The sequence below is a fragment of the Clavelina lepadiformis genome, chromosome 1 (genome assembly GCF_947623445.1).
Source record: "Clavelina lepadiformis chromosome 1, kaClaLepa1.1, whole genome shotgun sequence".
NCBI classification, from domain to species: domain Eukaryota; kingdom Metazoa; phylum Chordata; class Ascidiacea; order Aplousobranchia; family Clavelinidae; genus Clavelina; species Clavelina lepadiformis.
Genome location: NC_135240.1, coordinates 5,022,273 through 5,042,496, shown reverse-complemented (window position 1 = coordinate 5,042,496; position 20,224 = coordinate 5,022,273). Strand labels below are relative to the sequence as shown.

Sequence of the window (20,224 nt, the reverse complement as noted above, 5' to 3'; positions counted from 1 at the left end):
CAGCTCACTTCAATGTAAGTGATGTGAAATGTTAACCGTGCGTTTACGAGGTAGCCAATACAGCCAAAATACTGCCCGAAAGATTTCAAACAAAGCAGTCCCTGGGCAACTTTGAGATCATGTTAGGCTGCTTCCTAACCTGCAATTATGTATTTTGCTGATTTTTCCAGAGCCATTTCAGCCAATTTTGTTTTATCTCGTTTTCAAGCAAGACATAGTTTTCCGCTTTTGATCTTAGCATTTTTTTTCATCCTAATAAAAAATTATTTTTGTTTCCTCTAAAATAATCGTCAAACGCGATCCGATTGTTACAGATGAAGTGTGATTTTATGTTTTACAAAAAGCTTAGCGGTCGTTTCAAAAGTAGAGTTTAACCTCTAGTACAGAACGGCAGAAGTACAGAGTTTTAACCCCAGTACAAGAGAGAGTACAGAACGGCGGGTTTTGAAGGGAATCCTGCAAAATGCACATATGATTTAAAATACGTTAACAATTTTCCTTAAGATCAGTCAGTAAGAAAGAGAGCCTACGTGGCATGGAGGCACATGGCAAATTGATAAACCAACTTCAAACAAAGAACAACGAACTCACGTGATTAGTTGCAAGAAAAATTTGAGACTTTGTCGAAATAACATTGTCGCGGAACAGATTAACCTTGACCTCGGTGGCCATTTAAGCATTTAAGACAAGTAAGCATTTAATGAATGGAATGATAAAAACGAGGACTGAAGTCAATTTTCCAATTATTGCAATTTGCATTGTCTTGTGAACAATACAAGACAATTTGTTCCACACACAGTTGCAATCCTGCAATTGTTTAATATGTTGTATTATTACGTAAGATACCAGAGCAAGATAGAGTGTTAGTGTAAGTGAATCTATTGTATTTATAAACTCATTGGCTAAAGTAATAAGACAATTGATGGAATAGATGTTGGATCGACAATTGTTATTAAAGCTTCGTAATCAACTTCATAGCAGCACCTTGACGTAATCTAATGCTTATGTTTTAAGCACCGACGCGGCCCTACCACGTCATCATTTTGAAGCAGACCAACAAAGTGACAAAGTCTAAAAAGTTTGCCGGGCCTTTACAGACAAAGTTCATCTTCGCGATGAGCATGTTAATTCGCCCATCTGTTGAGGTTTTGCTAGCACGTGAGTGAAACTAACTTCTTGCCGGTGCTATCGCAATGAAGAGCAACAACGAAAGTCTCCAAATACATCATTTGTTTTATTTTATGCCTACGAGTGACCTTTAACCCCATAAAATGCTGACCTAAGATAAGCCGTCTGCGGTTTCAAACAAAAATTGTACATTGTGTGTCATGTTGTTTGCTACGTTTGTTTGCGAAGTTATCTTCAATAAATCACGCGATACAAAGTTCTTTTCCGAAACTCAAGTTTCACTTGAATATCGATTGCGAAATTGTTAGGAAGTTGTCTATATAAAGACATAAGAAGTCATGCTTATTCCAATGCAGATCAATTAAGCGTCAGATGTTGCGGAAAAAGTGGTTCTGGTACCTTCACTTCACAAAAGCTCAAGGATAACGTTATATAATAATTTTAACAATGTTATGTTTTAGAGTGTTTTGTTTAATAACGAAAAGCCAAGACAAGTGGAGTAAATCTATAAAAAATTCTGATGGCATCAAAAGTTTTGCTGAGTTTTCTTTTCATTTATCTCACTGAAATTTTATTTCTTCACGTAAGTCATTTTAAAGCATTAACAGCATTTTTTAAGATTTGTATCCGTTAACTTTTCGTTTCATGCAACTTTAACTTAAAAAATTGTAAATGCACATCTCAGGATTAGTTGTAAATGCTCAGTTTTCCTTATTTAATTGTTGCTTTTTTATTTTATATTATTTATTATTATTATTATTTTATTTATTTATTTTATTATTTATTTATTTATTTATTTTATTTTAATTTTAAATTTTTGTATCTTGCAGGGGAAGATTTCCCCTCCATCCAATCTGATGCGAACCTCGTCCCGATCAAAAAGTTTTACTCTTCAATGGAGTAGCAGTGAGCAGGATGACGCGATCTACAGGATTTTCGTTCAGAAGGATTTTGTCGCGCCTCCGAAGATGTCCAGCAGAGCCAATTACGTCACATCTCCGGTATTTTAATCAACATTTAATTTGACTCGTCTACAAAGTTTGCTGAAGTGCTTATTTTTGAAATTTTTTAAAAAATTGTATTTTTTCAATCTAATAATAGCGAAGTGAGGTTTAATAATAAATAACCAGTCCATTCAACCTGGTATTTAAACTTCATTATTTTTAACTTTTCAGTTTACTGCAACAAAAACCGCTTCTGGTGATGATTTGCAAGCGAATACGTTATATGATGTCTATTTATTTGCGGTTAATCCAACAAACTCTTCAGACTACGCATATACAACGCTTGAAGGCGTTGTCACAGGTTCGCATAACACATAACTTTGATACCAGTTTTGTGGAATGAACTTTTTAACCGTTTTTGTTGGAGCCGAATACAATATTTCAATCAACAGATCACAATTAGTTTACCTTTACTTTTCTTTTAGCAGGGGTTAAAGATTGTAAAGAGTTTCTCAAAAACGAAAAAAACGTTGAAACGAAAAAAACGAAAAAAATACTCGCAAACGTTGCAGCATTTTGAGTCCGAATTTTTCTTTAGGACCACCTCCACCAACCGATGTGCAAATAAGCAATGTTGAATCAAGCAGCATCGAAGTCACGTGGCAACATTCGACATCGGGCACGGCTCAGCAAACAACTAATTATGAAGTCACATACGCAACAAATGGTGAAACAATGAGTACTATGCAAACAAACAGCGCAATTGTCAACCATCTCACAATAAGTGGATTGTCGCCGAACAGCTTCTACTCGATAAATGTTGTGGCTTTGACGGATACCGACAACATCCTCAGCGACAAAAGTCCTTCGGTTTCAACCACAACTGGTAGGATAGCGTGTTGTTCTATCAAAGTCATAAATTTGATGACGTACAACGTGATTAAAGCGATCTTGTTGTTCCATCTATCAAGGTGATGACATGAGCGTTTGTCGCATAAATCTTGTCAGTTCATCTGATGGCGCGCAAAATATGTCATTAGGTGTACAACTGTTGGACAGAAATTTTAAATTGATAAGTTCAATGCTAATATCATTTCTGAATCATTTGAAGACCTCTTACTGTCTTTTGTCTTTGGTTCTTGTCTAACTCAAACACAATTTCAGCTCCATCGCAACTGGACCCACCAACGTGCTCTGACGTCACATCGAATTCGATATCTCTAGAATGGGAGGATTCGACCGAGAGTGCGGTGACGTATACTTTGAGCTGGAGTCCTTCGTCCGAGGATGGAAGCAATAAAAAGCCCGGCATCACCACAACGTCGACCACTGTATACGGTCTCAACACAAACACGCAATACTCTTTCATCCTCGCCGTTTTGAATAATGCAGGGGTCGGGATGCCTTCCAATGAAGCTGTGTTTGTTACAAGTAATATAAGATTATTAACTTTAGTGGTTTTGTCCCGATAATTATAGGCGTGCTACTTGATAGTCAAGTTGTCTGGAAGTTTTCTGGAACATAAATGCACAGTTAATAGCAGTTTTTATACCTTTTGTCTCATTCTTTGACTTGTAAAGTAGGCTATACGTGTACAAGCTCTTAGTCAAATTAATTGTTATGTTTATGGTGTTCTCCTAAACCTTGGCCAACAACCTGACGAAACACATTTACATTTTTAGTACCAGGGTCTCCAAACTCACCACGTTTGAGCTTGCCAGGAGCAATGACCACTCAGATTCAAGTGAAGTGGAGTCCACCAATCGGTGGTGACGCTGTCAGTAGTTACGTAATCGATTGGTGGCCGACGTCTGACGTCACTAATGCCGTATCTGCAGCTACAGTTTCGCACGTCAACGGGACTATGTCATACGTGTACGTCATCGAAAATTTAACGCCAGGAAAAAGTTATGACGTCAGCGTGACAGCAGCAAACGCAGCAGGTTTTGGTGAACCTTCCTCCACGTCACGCTTAAGAACTGGTGAGCATCGAGCTTTGAATGATGCTTTGTTGTTCTTATTACAGTTACAAGATCTGAGATAGTGTGTAAGTGCTAGTGATAGCGTAGAAGAGATAGGATACACCATAGATAATTTTTTGGGCTACAAGTACCAATCTGACACCGTAACAAACTTTGGTCTATTTACATCCGGGATTTTTAACTATTTTCTTTCTAGTTCCTGCTCAACCATCAAATGTGATCATGACCCAACAAGAAGCCGAAAAGACGACGAGCTTGCTGGTAACTTGGACAAGGCCCCAAGGAGAAGTTGATAGCTACCTGGTCAAGGTGTATCGTAACAACTCACTGACTCTTTCCACAATAACAAATATGACGTCATTCATCGCGAAGGGTCTTGAACCCGGAGCAGCTTATTCGGCGTCGGTCACTGGCATAAGCGACCAGGTCTCGAGTGAGGAATCGTCGAGATCAAATGAACAAAGAACAAGTAAGATTAAATGAAGCGTCATTGATGTGTTAAATTTTAAGGGGTAACGGTTAATCTATATCCCAAACAACAACAATGACCACAAGCAATATCTTGACTCTTAACAATGCAAAGAATACTTTTGCTGGAGATTCTTACGATCTGACCACCTTGTTTATTTTTTGCAGACCCTCCAAAACCAATTGACGTAAAACTTCAACCAACCAATGAAAATAAAACAAGTCATCTGAACGTCATGTGGAGCATGACAAATTACTCCTACCTCGTATCTTCTTACGAGATTACTCTTTCCTCCTCTTCCCAAATCCTTACCGTCCAACATCCAGCCGGAGAAGGCTCATTTAGCAATTATTTATTTAATGATTTGATTCCTGGTGAAAATTACGTAGCAAGCGTACAAGCTGTTAGTCCTTCCTCTGTACAAGCTCCTGGGACACAAAGTGAAGCAGTAACATCCAACTCGCAGAGAACCGGTCAGATTCTTTTGTTTGTTTTAGCGTTTCTTTAATTCATCCAATGAAAGATGTGAAAAAAATGTTCTTATTTCAACAGTTCCCAAACCTCCAAAGCCTGATGTGGAGGCTACCACCTCCAATACCGTCACGTTATCCTGGACGCAACCTGAGGGCGTTTTTACTCATTATAACATTTTCTACGCTAAAGCTGGTGGGAATATGGCTGGCAGTTCTTTCGTCCAAATCATTGACGGGTATTCAAAATCTTATGTTGTGTCTGGTCTATCATCGAGTTCCGAATACTTCTTCCAGATGAGCTCAGTGTCCGGGAACGATTCAAAGTCAACGGAATCCGAAAAGTCGGATCCTGTGACCGCTGTTACAGGTATGTTGTGACAGCTTTCAACTGTGCTCCATCTACTGCAGTTGTAACTTCTGCAAACTTCTTTTAAGCCTCTATTTAATTTATTAATTCACCGAATATAAACTTACATTTTTCATCTTTTCATTTTTCATTTTTCATTTTTCATTTTTCATTTTTCATTTTTCATTTTTCATTTTTCATTTTTCATTTTTCATTTTTCATTTTTCATTTTTCATTTTTCATTTTTCATTTTTCATTTTTCATTTTTCATTTTTCATTTTTCATTTTTCATTTTTCATTTTTCATTTTTCATTTTTCATTTTTCATTTGTCATTTGTCATCTAAATATTGTCCTAACACACTTTTAGTGTCTAAACATTAACATTCTTATTCAGCTGAGATCATTGGTCAGCCTCAATCGGTCCAGATCACCAGCACAACGTCCACCACTATATCGGTCAGCTGGTCCCAACCAGTCGACTACAATGTCGTCATTTCCGGCTACCGTGTGTCATGCACTTCCTCGGACGACGAACAGACTTCCGTTACCGTTTCTAGTTCCGCCAGATCTGCCACGATAAGTGGTCTCACTTCTAACACTGTTTATTGCATCACAATCGCTGGAACATCCTCACAAGGAGACGGCGCTTATTCAGATTGCGTGAAAGCGATAACAAGTAAGTTGAATAAAGTGTCTGCAGCTTCATGCAAAAATAGGCTTTGTCCTTATGATGTACCTGAATTTTCATCTACTAAAATACTTTTGTCTGTCTTTGTTTATTCAATTAACTATAAAGCACTTGGCAAACCAAAAACCATTACAATGACGAGTGACACCATCTCGACCGCTGATCTTAGTTGGACTTCATCAGAAGGTGGCGGTAGAGCGGCTAATGTGACAAGATATGTTGTATCATGGTCTCCGCCCGATAACGGAGGTTTTGTTGACGTCATACCTTTACCTGGATCTAACACGATGTTTACAAAGCTCAAGGGCCTAAAATCTAGCAGCAATTATTACATCAGCGTTGCGTCACAGAATCACGTTGGAAATGGGGAAACGTCTGAATTTGTAAACATAACCACACGTGAGTTATTTTGTAATTCAAGCTGAAATTGAGCAGTTTATTTATTCAATTTAAAAAATGCAATGAGTTTTGAAGGCTGTATGTAGCGTATCGTTTGACAAATACAAATGATGCTATTATGATAAAAATAACAATTGGCTATTGAATTACCGGTTGAAATAAAATAACCGTGAAGCCCAACAAAGTATTAATTTTTTTATTATAACGTTTATTGACTTCTATAACGTTTAAATAAATAAATATCTTTGTGCGTATCAGTTCCAGGGACGCCGTATGTAACAAGCGTATCAACATCATCATCTTATTCTACCTACATTTATTGGAACAAACCGGACGGCGGTGACGTAATCGATGATTTTCTTGTTGAATATTGGAGAGAAGGCAGCAGTAGCACTTACAGATACACGAAGACTGCAAACCCGGGTACCACGTCTTACAGCTTCTCCTTTTCAACATCATACGGATACGGTTACACTGTGCGGGTTTCTGCGCGCAACAGCGAAGGGACTGGATTCCCATCGCAAAATGTGTCTTTCACTGCAGGTAATTCTAATGCGCGTGTTTGCCCACGAACACGTTTCTAAAAACACTTTGATATCGAGACCCATCTTATGTATCATGACTCGCTTTCCTGATCAAAAACCGAGCTTTCTTTGCTCTTCAGGTTATAGTTTCTTCAGTGAAGTGGCTGCGACTCAAAACTTTGAAAGACCTTCGAAGAAATTAGATATTAATTGGGAAAGTCCTCAGCAAAATCGTGACCAGTTGTTGGTGCGTGTCGACTGATATTTCGTTTCATGGATCATACTTAGCTTAATTTTTCATGCCATATCGCATATAGCACTTTCCTCTTAATCAAGCAAGGATCAATTCAATAACAGAAATGCAATGTTTCCCTTAGGTGCAATACGAAAGCATGCCACGCATGTCAAAGAAGTTTAAAGTTGTCAAGTTCAAGGACAACAGCACCTCGCTTGATGTTGAACCTGGCAACAACTACACCATATCTCTCACCGTGCTGGGAGGAGATTCGCTGAAACTAGAGAAAACGATTCACGTTTCAACAAGTAATCAAGTTGTTAAGTTGAATTAATAATTTCGATATTTTATTTTTTTAAATTGTTTTGCTCATTTTTAAAATTTAGTAATATATCTTTCCGAGCTAATGAACACTGAAAACTGAGTGGTTCTGACACAAACCATTCAGTAAACGTTTTGCAAACCGATTTGTTGTGGTCGAAAACGTAAACATTAAGTTACACATCAATAGTCCGAAAAACAACCAGATGGTCGACATTTCATCTGCCAAAGAGGCATAAAATAGCTACTATATGGTATATCTAGTCGTTGCGGTAATGTTGGTAACGCTTTAAAGTCAAAATGATCTGTTGCAGAAAACATTCAAAGTATGGTTGATTATTTCTCATAGAACCATCTGAGCCTGATTATTCTTTGGAATGTTCTGTGAATGCAATCAAGTTGACGTGGAGTCATCCTGAAGGATTCGTCGAAAACTATTTGGTTCAATATATTTCGGCGGAAAGCATTGAGGTACGTGGTTGTGAAATCATGTTTATTCGATTGCTGTTTTAATCTTGGTTATTGTTGGAGTACTGTTACCTCTTTAACTGGAAAACGTAACACCAGGGTCAGTATAAAAAAGCGGGTTTATTAAAAGCTAAAAACACTAAACAAAAGTGGAGGCAAGCTTGACTGAACTATGTGTACATCGATATACATTAAGTAAAGCAACAAAATGAACTGTTAATGCAACGTAGTCTAAAAAATGAACTGAATAAATAGAAATATTGCCAAATAGAAGGTGTTTGATCATTATCATATCTTCTGCTTACTCTTTTCTTGGGACTTTGTGAAGACATTTTGATACAATTTGCACTTTTCAGTTTCAATTTTTACTTTTATTTGTACGTTTATATACAATTTGTACTTTTCAGACCAAACGTTTGCATAGCACAATGACGTCATTCATCATTAATGACGTTCAAGAAAACACGGATTACGTCATCATGTTGTATTCTATTATTCATGACGTAAATGGAAACGTCGAACGCAGCACAGCTGCCCCGAAGTCATGTAGAACTGTGCAGAACGTCAACAGTGAGTGTGTCGCAAGATTTACTGGACTTTTTTGATAAATGCATGAGCAAGATGTCTATTTTATGCGATATGCTTCGATTCAGCTGCGTTGATGAAGCGTGTCAAATTGTTTACAGAAGCTGCTTCAAGAAAGAGCAGATCTGCCGAAAATTTACAAGGTTAAAATGAAAGTTTGTTATCAAACGTTTCAGATTATTACCGTTTGAATATTATTATTTTGGTTGTTAATCTTTGCTGGTACAAAAACATTATAAAACTAATTAAACATGAATTCAGGACCCAGCTTTGATTCTGCTGAAGACAATCACCCCGCAACCTCTGCCGGTGAGTTTTTAATTAACTGTTTCTTATGCTAATCCCGCATACGTCACAACACTACAATGTTAAAAATATTTTGCATACAAAGTTGTGACAGGAAGGTAAATTTTAAAAATTTGTGGTTAAAAGTTAAGAAATTAAAAGCAGAAGTAACTTTTATAATTAACGACTCACCATGAATACACGACATTGTAGTCTATAGTCATCGATCTTTGCTTTAACATTCAGCACCAAACTCAGTGATGACAGCTTCATTGGTGGTTGGTTCCCTGCTGCTTGTTCTGGCTTTGCTTGGAGGTGCTCTGGTCTATAAGAGAAAGCAAAGGTAGAAAACGTTAAAGATGTTCATTGCCGTAAACTTATTCACAGAATATCATGAAATTATGTTATTTCAGATTCCCGCTTCTTGAAGATTTTCCAGAGTAAACACACGTCATAATTCATGTGCGTTTTTACTTTTCTCTTTAAATTCAGTGTTGATTGACGGCGAGAATTTTAACTTATCGACGTGTTAAATCTTTTCTGATCGTGATGTGCAATAAAGAAGTATTGACATAAAACTTTGTGCTTTCACTAACAGCTACGACCGAGCAAGGATTAATGAGTAAGTGCAATGGCTGTAACTTTGATTTATATTAGCATTTGTACTGGCTTCTTGCACTTCAACAAGCTCACACAGGTTTCTTGACGTAACGCAAACTTATCGCCGGGTCCTTGGTCACTTATTCAGTAACTTATCGGCAGTTGTTATAACGGAAGATTCCGAATCTTTGTTGTACCAGATTTTTTCTTATTCGCGGTGAACCGTGGCACCAGTTTAGCAAAAGAGATCAATTTTATTCCCTTGCCAGCGACTAAACCCTGCTGGACTCCTCAAAGCTTTCAACAATGGCTTTTACATACAGAAGGTGTAAAACTGCTGATAAGGAAACGAAAAGTGCGAATTGTGAGGAAAGCGGTGATGACCAACTAAAACCAAACACACAATAAAAACAATCAGCAATCAATCAATTATTACGTTATCAAATGGATAAATGAGAAATAAATAAATAACATGTGACGTAATAATGTTTTCCCACATGTTGATCACCAATTTGTTTTAAAAGCTATGACTTAAATAAATCCATAAAAATTAAACAAAAGAAAAGAAATAAAGTTGATAAAAAGATTTACAGAAACTCAAATAAATAAAGTACCCGGAAGATAATAATTAATCGGTCATTGCTATTGTGATATCCATGTTTTGTCCGCTATCGTTGCACCAGAATCACGTCACTATTGCTACAGAGTAAAAAATGCGATAGTGGCGTAAAACGTAACATTGATAACGTACAGTTGTTATAATCTATCTACGGGTCATCATGAAATAGGGCAACTCTCCTGGTGCCACCTGACTAAGGTCCAACTGTTTTTATTTCACTTAATTTAGTTATTTTAATTGTCTACCTGTCACTGGTGTCTTTGTCTTGTTGTGTCTTGTTCTATAACTTTTTCAGTGCAGGAGAGCTAACCGACACAGGTGCCTAAGTGTTACACACAACAGCCCACATATAAGCATTTTAAGATGGAGAGCCAATTAACTATACAATGTACAGTTGGCATTCTACATATAACCCTTAAAGTATTGTTTTATACTACGCCTATAACAACTCAATAACGAAACAAATCACCGTGGTGTTTAAGGTATAATAAATGATTTCTTGACTGACGTCGAGATAAAGAAAATACGTTTGTTATAATCTGCGGATCCCGAAAAACGTTTAAGTTAATCAAAAATTCGAGTTAAAGAAAATTTTGGAATTTCATGGGAACTGTGTGGTAAAGTTATCTCAAATTGTTCAGAGTTTTACCACAGGCAAAGTCGAGCTGGCAAACTTTCAAAGTATAATGGTCCTTTGTTATCGGAATGATCTTCCCGTTCATCTACACCGAAATGATTCTTGTTCAAAACAACATTTCTGCGCTTTTTTCTTGATTTGTGTTTAGTACACGTCCATTTTTCAATCGCAATGAATAAAGTGATTTTACCAAACGAAGTAAAATCTGCAAAAACTTTCCTAGTCAGGGGCAATTATAAAAAGGATAAATATAGTCAAGCAATTTCATAAATCTTATAAAGTGCTTAATTGCCATCGATAACTTGCCGAGGTTTGAAGAGGAAAATCTTAAAATAATCTTTTGTTTTACCCCCCTCAAAGATCGTTTCAAGCCTTGATAAACATTTGCTTATGATAAACCTTTTGCGTCTCCGCCTAAAATCCGTCCTTCAACTGTCCTAGTGTTTGTCTTTTCTGTTTGCTTTCGTCCAATCAACGATACAGACTTCACGGTGAAACTCAACTTTCGTCTAATTAAGGATTGGTTGTGTATAAAATTTGCAAACTTTGGAAAAACGTTAGACATTTCAGGGCGATACGCGTAAGGGTTAAAACGGATAGTTTGGAGAAGAAACCGACATTTTCCAAGCGTAAGCGCAGAGAAGTTGCAATATACGTACTTCTATTTTAAACTAACGGCATGCATTTACATTTAGACCGTTTACTTTACACAATACTGTAGAAAACTAAGCATAGTATTTATCAGGAATCTCCAAAGCCGAATGAATAAATGGCAGCTAAAGTTTTGCCAAGTTTGATTTTTCTGTTTCTAACAGAAGTTGTCTTACTTCACGTAAGTTACGTTCATTAATTGCACTGGCAAGGTATTGTTATTGTTGTTCTTTAACCTTTACCTTGTTCATTTCGAACAGTTTGAGCTTCATAATTTCAACTTTTCTGGATAATTGTTTTCCCCAGCAAAGATGTACCTTTGCCAAATTTTGTTTTTTTGCCTGTTTTCAATATCACTTAAAAATTGTTCATCAACTATATGTTTAGTTTTCTTGTAAAGTAAGAAATTACTGATTACTTATAATTTAATTTATAATGATAATAATTGTTAGAATGGTTAATATTACCAGGTTCCGGCTTGAGACAAACAAAAAACTGTTGCCTTGACAAAAATCCGTGATTTTGTTTTAAATCAACATTTTTGAGTTTCATTGCATTAAGTTACATTTGTCGCCATCTTGCAGGCGAAAGTTTATCCTCCCTCTGATCTGGTTCGGACCTCATCGCGATCAACGAGCTTCACTCTTCAATGGACTGAAACGAAAAACACAAATTACAAGATTGTCATTCAGAAGGATTTTGTCCCACCCCCAAAGAGTCCCGGGAAAACCGATGACGTCAAACCTCCGGTTATTATAAAACGTTTTTGTAAACAACGTTGCAAACGTTTAATTTTCAAATGAGTAGTTGTTTAAATACCTGCACATTTGAAATATATGAACTACCTGTATATTTGAAATATATGAACTACTTTTACATTTGAAATATATGTACTACTTGGATTGAACATGTTTGTAACGCTTCAGTTCACAGCAACAAAGAGTGCTTCCGGTGGTGATTTGCAAGCGAACACGATGTACAATATCTATCTGTTTGCCGTAAATCCAAACGATTCTTCAGACTTTACTTATGTGTCTCTTGAGGGTGTGGCAACAGGTATTATTTAGTTTTTAGCACACAAGTTTGTTGTCGGTAATTTTTTCCCAGCAGATTGAACTGAATGAAACAGCTCAACAACATTTTTGAATAAAAGTTGTCAAAATATCCCAAAATTCGTCAAACTCTTATTTACTGTAATGCTGAACATTTGCAAATGCTACGGCTCAAAAATAAATTCTTCGGTTTAGGACCATCTCCACCAACCGATGTGGAAATAAGCTACGTAGGTTCAAGCAGCATTGACGTCATATGGGATCACGCAACGTCCGGCGTGATTGAACAAACAACTGATTATGAGGTCACATACACGTCAAGTGACGAAACAATAACTTCTAAGCAAACGAACACCGCTGCAGTCAAGCATCTCACAATAAGTGGATTGTCGCCGAACAGCTTCTACTCGATAAATGTCGTGGCTTTGACCGATACCGACAATATCTTCAGCGACGAAAGTCCTTCGGTTTCAACTACAACTGGTAAATTAGCGTGTTGTTCTATCAAAGTCATAAATTTGATGACGTACAACGTGATTAAAGCGATCTTGTTTGTTGAACGATTGGTGAAATATATTGCTGTGTTTACCCAATTCTTAGAGACTTAGACAAACCCATATATAATCGATTAGAAAACAATATGTCAGGGTGATGCTAATTAAAATCAATTTATTTCTTTCATGTACTTGGCATGTTTGACTTTGGCCTGTTTTCTTCTTTACGTTCTTTATTTGTTTTATTTTCCTGTTATTTCAGTCGTTTATATTCTTTCTTTATCTATAACTTTATACTTTTTTCAGCTCCGACACAAATCGGCGCCCCAACATGTTCTGACGTCACATCAAATTCGATATCTCTAGAATGGGAGGATTCAAACGAGAGTGCAGTCACGTACACTTTGAGCTGGAGTCCTTCGTCCGAGGATGGAAGCAGCACAAAGACCGGCATCACCACAACGTCGACCACTGTATACGGTCTCAACACGAACACGCAATACTCTTTTATCCTCGTCGTTTTGAATAACGCAGGGATCGGGATGCCTTCCAATGAGGCTGTGTTTGTTACAAGTAAGTGAATAAACCGCAGCATTCTTCTCCTGGACCTAGTATTACGTTACAAAATAGTATTAGATATAGTGTTAAGTCATATCTCTTGTCATCATATTGCCAAAATATCTGGGGCTTTAAGGCACAATTACCAATACCTATAATTACTAATACTTACTTATAAGCTTTTATCGCATTCATAAACCTATTTAAATTAAGAAAATTAAGTGAGTTTTTGTTACGGAGGTAACAAACTTCCAAAACTAATTGGAATCCTCACACTGTCAAAATTTTCTAACCTTGTAGTACCAGGATCCTCCGGTGCTCCAGCCCTGACCCTGTCAGGGGAACCGACCACTCAGATTCAAGCAAGATGGAACACACCAAATGGTGGTGACGCTGTTACCAGTTATCTCGTTGAATGGTGGCCGACGTCTGACGTCACCGACACGACATCAGCTACAGTTTCACACATCAGCGGAAATGCATCATATATTTACGTCATCAAAAATCTGACGCCAGGAAAAAGTTATGACGTCAGCGTGACAGCTAGAAACACAGCTGGAGTTGGAGAACCATCCCCGTCTTCTAGTCTAAGGACTGGTAAGCCGAAAGCCAGTAATAATTAATGTTTCATGGTTTAGTTTTGATTTAAGATTTTTGCTGATGCAATGCGAGGTATATTTCAATTTCACTGAAAAATATATTTATATTTTGACCAACCAACAAATGCTATATTTTTAATCAAGTTCTGAATTTTTTATAGTCTTTCAATTACCGCTTTCTTTCTAGTTCCTGCTCAACCATCAAATGTGATCATGACCCAACAAAATAACGACAAGACCACGAGCTTGGTGGTAACTTGGACCAAACCCCAAGGAGAAGTTGATAGCTACCTGGTCAAGGTTTATCGTAACAACTCACTGACTCTTTCCGCAATAACAAATATGACGTCATTCATCGCGAATGGTCTCGAACCCGGAGCAGCTTATTCGGCGTCGGTCACTGGCATAAGCGACCAGGTGTCGAGTGAGGAATCGTCGAGATCAAACGAACAAAGAACAAGTAAGCTTGAATGAAGCGTCGACATACAGCCTACCTACGTTGTTTATGACGCTGGTTTTTGTACTACATTTAGTTTATCGGCAAATAGCAAACAACTCATCATTGAAGTGCCTAAGATAACAAACACCAGACTTGATGAATACACTTAATGTAGGCTTTTTGTAACTTTACCGCTTTCGTTTTTACAGATCCTCCAAATCCAACTGACGTCAAGCTTCAACCAACCAATGAAAATAAAACAAGTCATCTGAACGTCATTTGGAGCATGCCAAGTTACTCCTACCTTGTATCTTCCTACGAGATTACGGTTTCCTCCTCTTCCCAAAATCTTACCGTCCAACATCCAGCCGGGGAAGCTTCTTCAACCACTTACTTGTTCGAGAATCTTGTTTCCGGAGAAAATTACATAGCGAGCGTGCAAGCTGCTAGTCCCTCGTCCATTCAAGCTCCAGAGACTCGAAGTGACGTCGTGACATCCAATTCACAACGAACGTGTAAGATTTATTTATCTATGTAAGAGATTTTACTTGGTGATGTGAAGTCACTCATATGTAGCATTGAGAATGGATTGTGACTGGAGATAAACAATGAAAAGATTGAAACTGCGTTTTGTATTTTCGACAGTTCCCAAACCTCCAAAGCTTAATGTGGAGGCCACTACCTCTAACACCGTAACGTTATCCTGGACTCCACCAGAGGGCGTTTATACTAGTTACAACATCTTCTACGCTAAAGCTGGTGAAGACATGCCCAGCAATCCATCGCTACAAGTCACAAGCTATTTGGCAACGTCTTATGTTGTGTACGATTTGTCATCGAGTTCTGAATACTTCTTCCAGATGAGCTCAGTGTCCGGGAACGATTCAAAGTCAACTGAATCTGTAAAGTCGGATCCTGTGACCACTGTTACAGGTACAAATTATAATTACACACTGTTTATGTATGACACTGTACAAAATACATTTTCAGGGCTGCTTTAAATTTGAATTAAAAAAGTTGATTTTGCGAAGTGTTTACATTGTTTTACTGTATACAGTAGTTTGATTGATCAATTATCCAATCTAACTTCATTGTCAAAGCAACAGTTTATTCTTATTCAGCTGAGATCATTGGCCAGCCTCAATCGGTCCAGATCACCAGCACAACGTCCACCACCATATCGGTCAGCTGGTCACTACCAACCGACTACAATGTCGTCATTTCCGGCTACCGTGTGTCATGCACTTCTGATGACGAACAAAAGATCGTCACCGTTTCTAGTTCCGCCAGATCTGCCACGATAAGTGGTCTCACTTCTAACACTGTTTATTGCATCACAATCGCTGGAACATCGTCACAAGGAGACGGCGCTTATTCGGATTGCGTAAAAGCGATAACAAGTAAATTGAATCAAGTTATAAACTTTGTTACGGAGAAAACTTCCATGACTTAATTTTTTTATTTTTTATTGAGTATTCCGCTTCATTCTTTCTTTCAATTAATGTGTTTATTTAACTTTTCGTGTTGTTACAACAAAGCGCTTGGCAAACCAAAGACCATCACGATGACGAGCGACACCTTGTCTACTGCTGATCTGAGTTGGACGTCACCGGAAGATGGTGGTAAAGCAGCCAACGTGACAAGATACGTCGTGACGTGGTACCCACCCGATAATGGAGGATTTGTTGACGTCATACCTTTGCCTGGATCTCGCACAGTGTTCACAAAGGTCAAGGGTTTGATGCCAAGCAGTGATTATTACATCAGCGTTGCGTCACAGAATCGTGTTGGAAATGGGGACACGTCTGACTTTGTATACTTAACCACACGTAAGTTTTTACCGACGACTTCGGTAAACATTTACGGTAGTTCTGCTTGCATTGTGCATACACTGCAGTAAGCATGAAGCTTGATATGTTTTAATGGTTACAATATTATTACTGTTAGTTATTAATAGTGATAATGATAAGTAATGATAATAGCAAAAATTATAATAATAATTTGTATATTTGTGTTGTGTCTGGTATTGCCTTTGAAGTTCTTTAATAAAGTTCACTCTTTGGCGTGTTTAGCGGCTGAAAAGAAAATTGTTGTATCAGTGACTCAATTTCATCTGTATTGTATCTAATGATAATAATAATAAGTTATCACGTTTCGAATTTAATACTTGAGATATGGACTTGACTTGAAATGCCCATGAGCTTGGAGCAAATGTTATGCCTGCACAAAACATATAGTTGCCTGCACAAAACATATAGTTGCCTGCACAAAACATATAGTTGCCTGCACAAAACATATAGTTGCCTGCACAAAACATATAGTTGCCTGCACAAAAAAGCAAAACATTACACTTGTAACTATTTTCTACTCTGCTAAATATTAAATTTTAAATGTTTTTGTTGTTTCTGTTTTTGTGTTATAGTTCCCGGTGCCCCACATATAACAAGGATATCAACATCATCATCATCGTATACCTACATTTATTGGAACAAACCAGAGGGCGGTGACGTAATCGATGACTTCCTTATTGAGTTATGGCGAGAAGGCTACAGTAGCACATACAAGTACACGAAAGCGGCAAGTATCGGTACTACCTCGTACAGCTACACCTTCTCAACATATTATGGATATGATTACACTGCGCGAGTTTCTGCGCGGAACAGCAAAGGGACTGGATTCCCATCGCAAAATGTTTCCTTCACTGCAGGTAACTATGAATTGCGCGTCCGACTTATTGAACAACCTGCATCACAATGGAGTAATAAAAATTAATCTTTAAAGTTTTTAAGGCAAGGGATCGTAGGGTAAAAAGATGTTTCTCAAAGTTTCTCAAAGTTTTAAAAGAAGAAGTTTCTCAAAGTTTTTTGTTCTTTTTTGTTCTCTAGGTTACTCTACTTTCAGTGAAACAACAGCAACTCCAAACTTTAAAAATCCTTCAACAAAACTGGATTTAACTTGGAAAATTCCAAATCGCCATGGAGATTTGTTGGTAGGCATTGTTACAATTATACTTTAGCTTGGTAAATTGTAAAGCTGCTTATTTTGCAGGTTTTTTTGTGCAGCTTTTTACAAGTGGATAAAACAAGCATGAAATAATGCAAATACATAAAAAAAAGTTTTTAACATTGTTTCGAAGCGTTCATTATATTTTTAGCAAACGATCTTGCTTGGTATAAAATCTAAGTACTTCAAGGCCAATTTTGGAAATAATATGTCTACCATTTTCTTCTTTGGAAAGTTTCATTGTTGTTTCCGTCAGGTACAATACGAAGGAAAACCAAGCAGCTTGAAAAACCTTAAAGTTGTCAAGTTCACGGACAAGAACACCTCGCTTGATGTTAAACCTGGCAACAACTACACCATCTTTCTCACCGTGCTTGAAGGAGATTCGCCGGAACCGGAGAAAACAATTCACGTTTCAACAAGTAATAAAATAATTTTTGAATTGTATTATTTTGAAAGAGTATTCGTTTAAAAAATATTTCTAAACTTTTTATTTTAACATATGAAATTTATTTTGCAATTTAACGATCACAAAGTTGTTATTTGACACTTTGACATTCAGTGCATGTGGCGCATGTAATTACCCAAAAATAACTTGTTTAAAAACTTGGACTACAATTGAGTTCATCGTCAGATAAACCTCTGGATAAGGCAAAACTTTTTATAAGCTTATTGGTGACGTGGACAAGCTGTAATTCTAAACTATCTACAGTTGTTGTAGTAAAACGTTCAAAAAATGGTTGATTATTTCTCATAGAACCATCTGAGCCTGTTTATTCATTGGAATGTTCCGTGAATGCAATCAAGTTGACGTGGAGTCATCCTGAAGGATTCGTCGAAAATTATTTGGTCCAGTATATTTCGGCGCAAAGCATTGAGGTACACGTGTAAGCTGGTCCTTGTTATCTTTCCATTCTTATGACTTATATCGACAAATTTAAATTGTTTATTCATATTTATTTCTACCATACTGTATATTGCAGTTGCTTGATTTTTAGATTTCTTTGGTAAAAACACCATTTTATGACATTAGACCAAAAAGTTGGATAAGTCAATGACATCATACACTATCGATGACGTTGTTGCGGATACAGATCACGTCATTATGCTGTATGCTATTATTTATGACGTAAACGGAATCGTCGAGCGCAGCACGTCTACTGCGCGGTCCTGCACTACGCTGAAGAATGCCAATGGTGGGTACAATGACGCAATTTACAAGATGTTTGAGTAATAATGAACAATTTGCGGTGTTTTGTTTGTGAAGTTAAAGGCTAAATGTCATTTTAAAACTTATTTCAGTAGATTTAGTTTATTTATTCAAATTGTTTTTGATACGGTTTATGGTAAGATTTTGATCCATTGGTTTTTATAAATAAAGATAATTCTGTTTCCTGCTAAAGATTGATTGTTTCCATGTGTAACTGAAGCACGTTGGTTGTATACTTGCCTGAATTGGTTTGTTGTTATTACTTTTAGAAACTGTATCAAGAAAGAGGAGATCCGCTGAAAGTATTCAATCAGGTATGAATCTTAGTTTGTTTATTTGTTACTTTGCCACCTATTTTTTCATAACTGCAGGAAATTAACAGTAAGTTTTGTTCGCTCCTTGTCATTTCGGGTTATCAGCTGTAATAAACAATGATTTTAAAACTAAAAAAAAACTTTTTAGGGCTCAGCTTAGATTTTGGTGGAAATGATGCACCTGCAAAATCTGCCGGTCAGTTTTTAACCTACTACTCTTTACAAAAGCTCGATCATGCCGATGACGTGGCCTGGTCGTCATAAGAAAATCATCAAATAAATAATTTATAAAATCCATTTGAAATAATAAAAACAAATTTAATTCAGTAGCATAACGGCTTAATATTTATGATGCAAGAAATTGGAAAATACGATCACAGACAAGGTTAAATCTTAGAAATAATTCTAAGTACAAAGACACCGCACTATAGGTGATGATCTTCGCTTTTGTTTTAGCGCCAGGCTCAATCATGATAGCTGGTCTGTTGGTTGGTTCTCTGCTACTCGTCCTAGCTCTACTTGGAAGTACTCTGCTCTACAAGAGAAAACAAGGGTAAGAAAAAGCCGATGCTTGTGAATAAGCGTTAATGGGCAAACCCTTGAACACCGTCGGTTGTAATAAAACTAGCGCAGTAAACGACAACATAACTCAAACATGAAAACGTTGATATATTGTACGATTCGCATAGGTATAGATTATAACTGATTTTATCAAGTCCATGTTTTATCTAATACTTGGTTTTTTGGTCTTCAGAAAGACTTTTTTGACGATAACAACTAGAATTACTCTCTGAGACTTATTATATTTTGAGTAAATCATTACGTCATTCTGTCATTTTTTCAGGTTTTTACATCATGAAGATTTCCCGAATTGAGAACACGTCATAAGTGTATAATCGTCCTTGTTTCACGCTTCAATTTTTTGAATTGATTTTAGCTTTTAATTTAGTTTGGTGATTTAGTTTGGCAATTTTTTGACTTAGCAGACAAATAGTAAAGTTTTGCCCGCAGTATGTACGCATGCTGACCACATATCTTTAACGTGGACGACAATAAATGTTTGCATTTATTTGCAATTGTACTAGATTTTTGCAGTACGTTCGCGCATTGCGTTTACATGTGTTTTCTTATAGGCCATAGCCCAGTGTTTCTCAAACCTTTTTTGCCCAAAGCCTCAGCTTTTCTTTTAAAAAAATTGTT

The 20,224-nt window shown here is 37.0% G+C and overlaps 2 protein-coding genes across 4 annotated transcripts; both read left to right on the top strand.

Moving 5' to 3' along the window:
- The first annotated feature begins 1,512 nt into the window (after positions 1-1,512).
- Positions 1,513-20,093, top strand: LOC143449956 (fibronectin-like). 3 transcript variants are annotated; one of them, XM_076950329.1, is made up of 20 exons: positions 1,513-1,711; positions 1,959-2,129; positions 2,304-2,433; positions 2,671-2,958; positions 3,237-3,503; positions 3,755-4,054; positions 4,251-4,523; positions 4,691-4,996; positions 5,076-5,363; positions 5,738-6,019; positions 6,140-6,430; positions 6,689-6,973; positions 7,095-7,201; positions 7,332-7,497; positions 7,860-7,981; positions 8,386-8,548; positions 8,665-8,706; positions 8,825-8,872; positions 9,095-9,191; positions 9,262-9,404. In XM_076950329.1, the coding sequence occupies exons 1-20, from the start codon at positions 1,649-1,651 to the stop codon at positions 9,290-9,292; spliced, it is 3,720 nt and encodes a 1,239-aa protein (XP_076806444.1). In that variant the 5' UTR covers positions 1,513-1,648; the 3' UTR covers positions 9,293-9,404. The 3 variants fall into 3 exon arrangements, with proteins under 3 accessions (XP_076806444.1, XP_076806429.1, XP_076806437.1); XM_076950314.1 differs by lacking the exons at positions 7,095-7,201; positions 7,332-7,497; positions 7,860-7,981; ... (3 more) ...; positions 9,095-9,191; positions 9,262-9,404 and adding exons at positions 17,383-17,486; positions 17,757-17,922; positions 18,258-18,379; ... (3 more) ...; positions 19,481-19,577; positions 19,869-20,093 and having other exon boundaries at positions 1,521-1,711; XM_076950322.1 differs by lacking the exons at positions 6,140-6,430; positions 6,689-6,973; positions 7,095-7,201; ... (5 more) ...; positions 9,095-9,191; positions 9,262-9,404 and adding exons at positions 16,036-16,326; positions 16,920-17,204; positions 17,383-17,486; ... (5 more) ...; positions 19,481-19,577; positions 19,869-20,093 and having other exon boundaries at positions 1,523-1,711.
- Positions 11,275-15,950, top strand: LOC143444191 (fibronectin-like). Its single transcript, XM_076943339.1, has 11 exons — positions 11,275-11,333; positions 11,450-11,536; positions 11,940-12,104; positions 12,282-12,411; positions 12,603-12,890; positions 13,208-13,474; positions 13,760-14,056; positions 14,246-14,518; positions 14,707-15,012; positions 15,143-15,430; positions 15,619-15,950. Exons 2-11 carry the CDS (start codon positions 11,474-11,476, stop codon positions 15,948-15,950), a joined length of 2,409 nt encoding a protein of 802 aa, XP_076799454.1. The 5' UTR covers positions 11,275-11,333; positions 11,450-11,473.
- Positions 20,094-20,224: the final 131 nt, after the last annotated feature.

Excerpts from the sequence above, each read along its gene's own strand:
- LOC143449956 (XM_076950314.1), top strand. The coding sequence starts at position 1,649 with ATGGCATCAAAAGTTTTGCTGAGTTTTCTTTTCATTTATCTCACTGAA. Across the intron at positions 2,434-2,670 it reads GCTTGAAGGCGTTGTCACAG|GACCACCTCCACCAACCGAT; the intron begins GTTCGCATAACA and ends ATTTTTCTTTAG. Across the intron at positions 19,025-19,172 it reads CGCTGAAAGTATTCAATCAG|GGCTCAGCTTAGATTTTGGT; the intron begins GTATGAATCTTA and ends AAAACTTTTTAG.
- LOC143444191 (XM_076943339.1), top strand. The coding sequence starts at position 11,474 with ATGGCAGCTAAAGTTTTGCCAAGTTTGATTTTTCTGTTTCTAACAGAA. Across the intron at positions 14,519-14,706 it reads ATCAAACGAACAAAGAACAA|ATCCTCCAAATCCAACTGAC; the intron begins GTAAGCTTGAAT and ends TCGTTTTTACAG. Across the intron at positions 15,013-15,142 it reads ATCCAATTCACAACGAACGT|TTCCCAAACCTCCAAAGCTT; the intron begins GTAAGATTTATT and ends TATTTTCGACAG.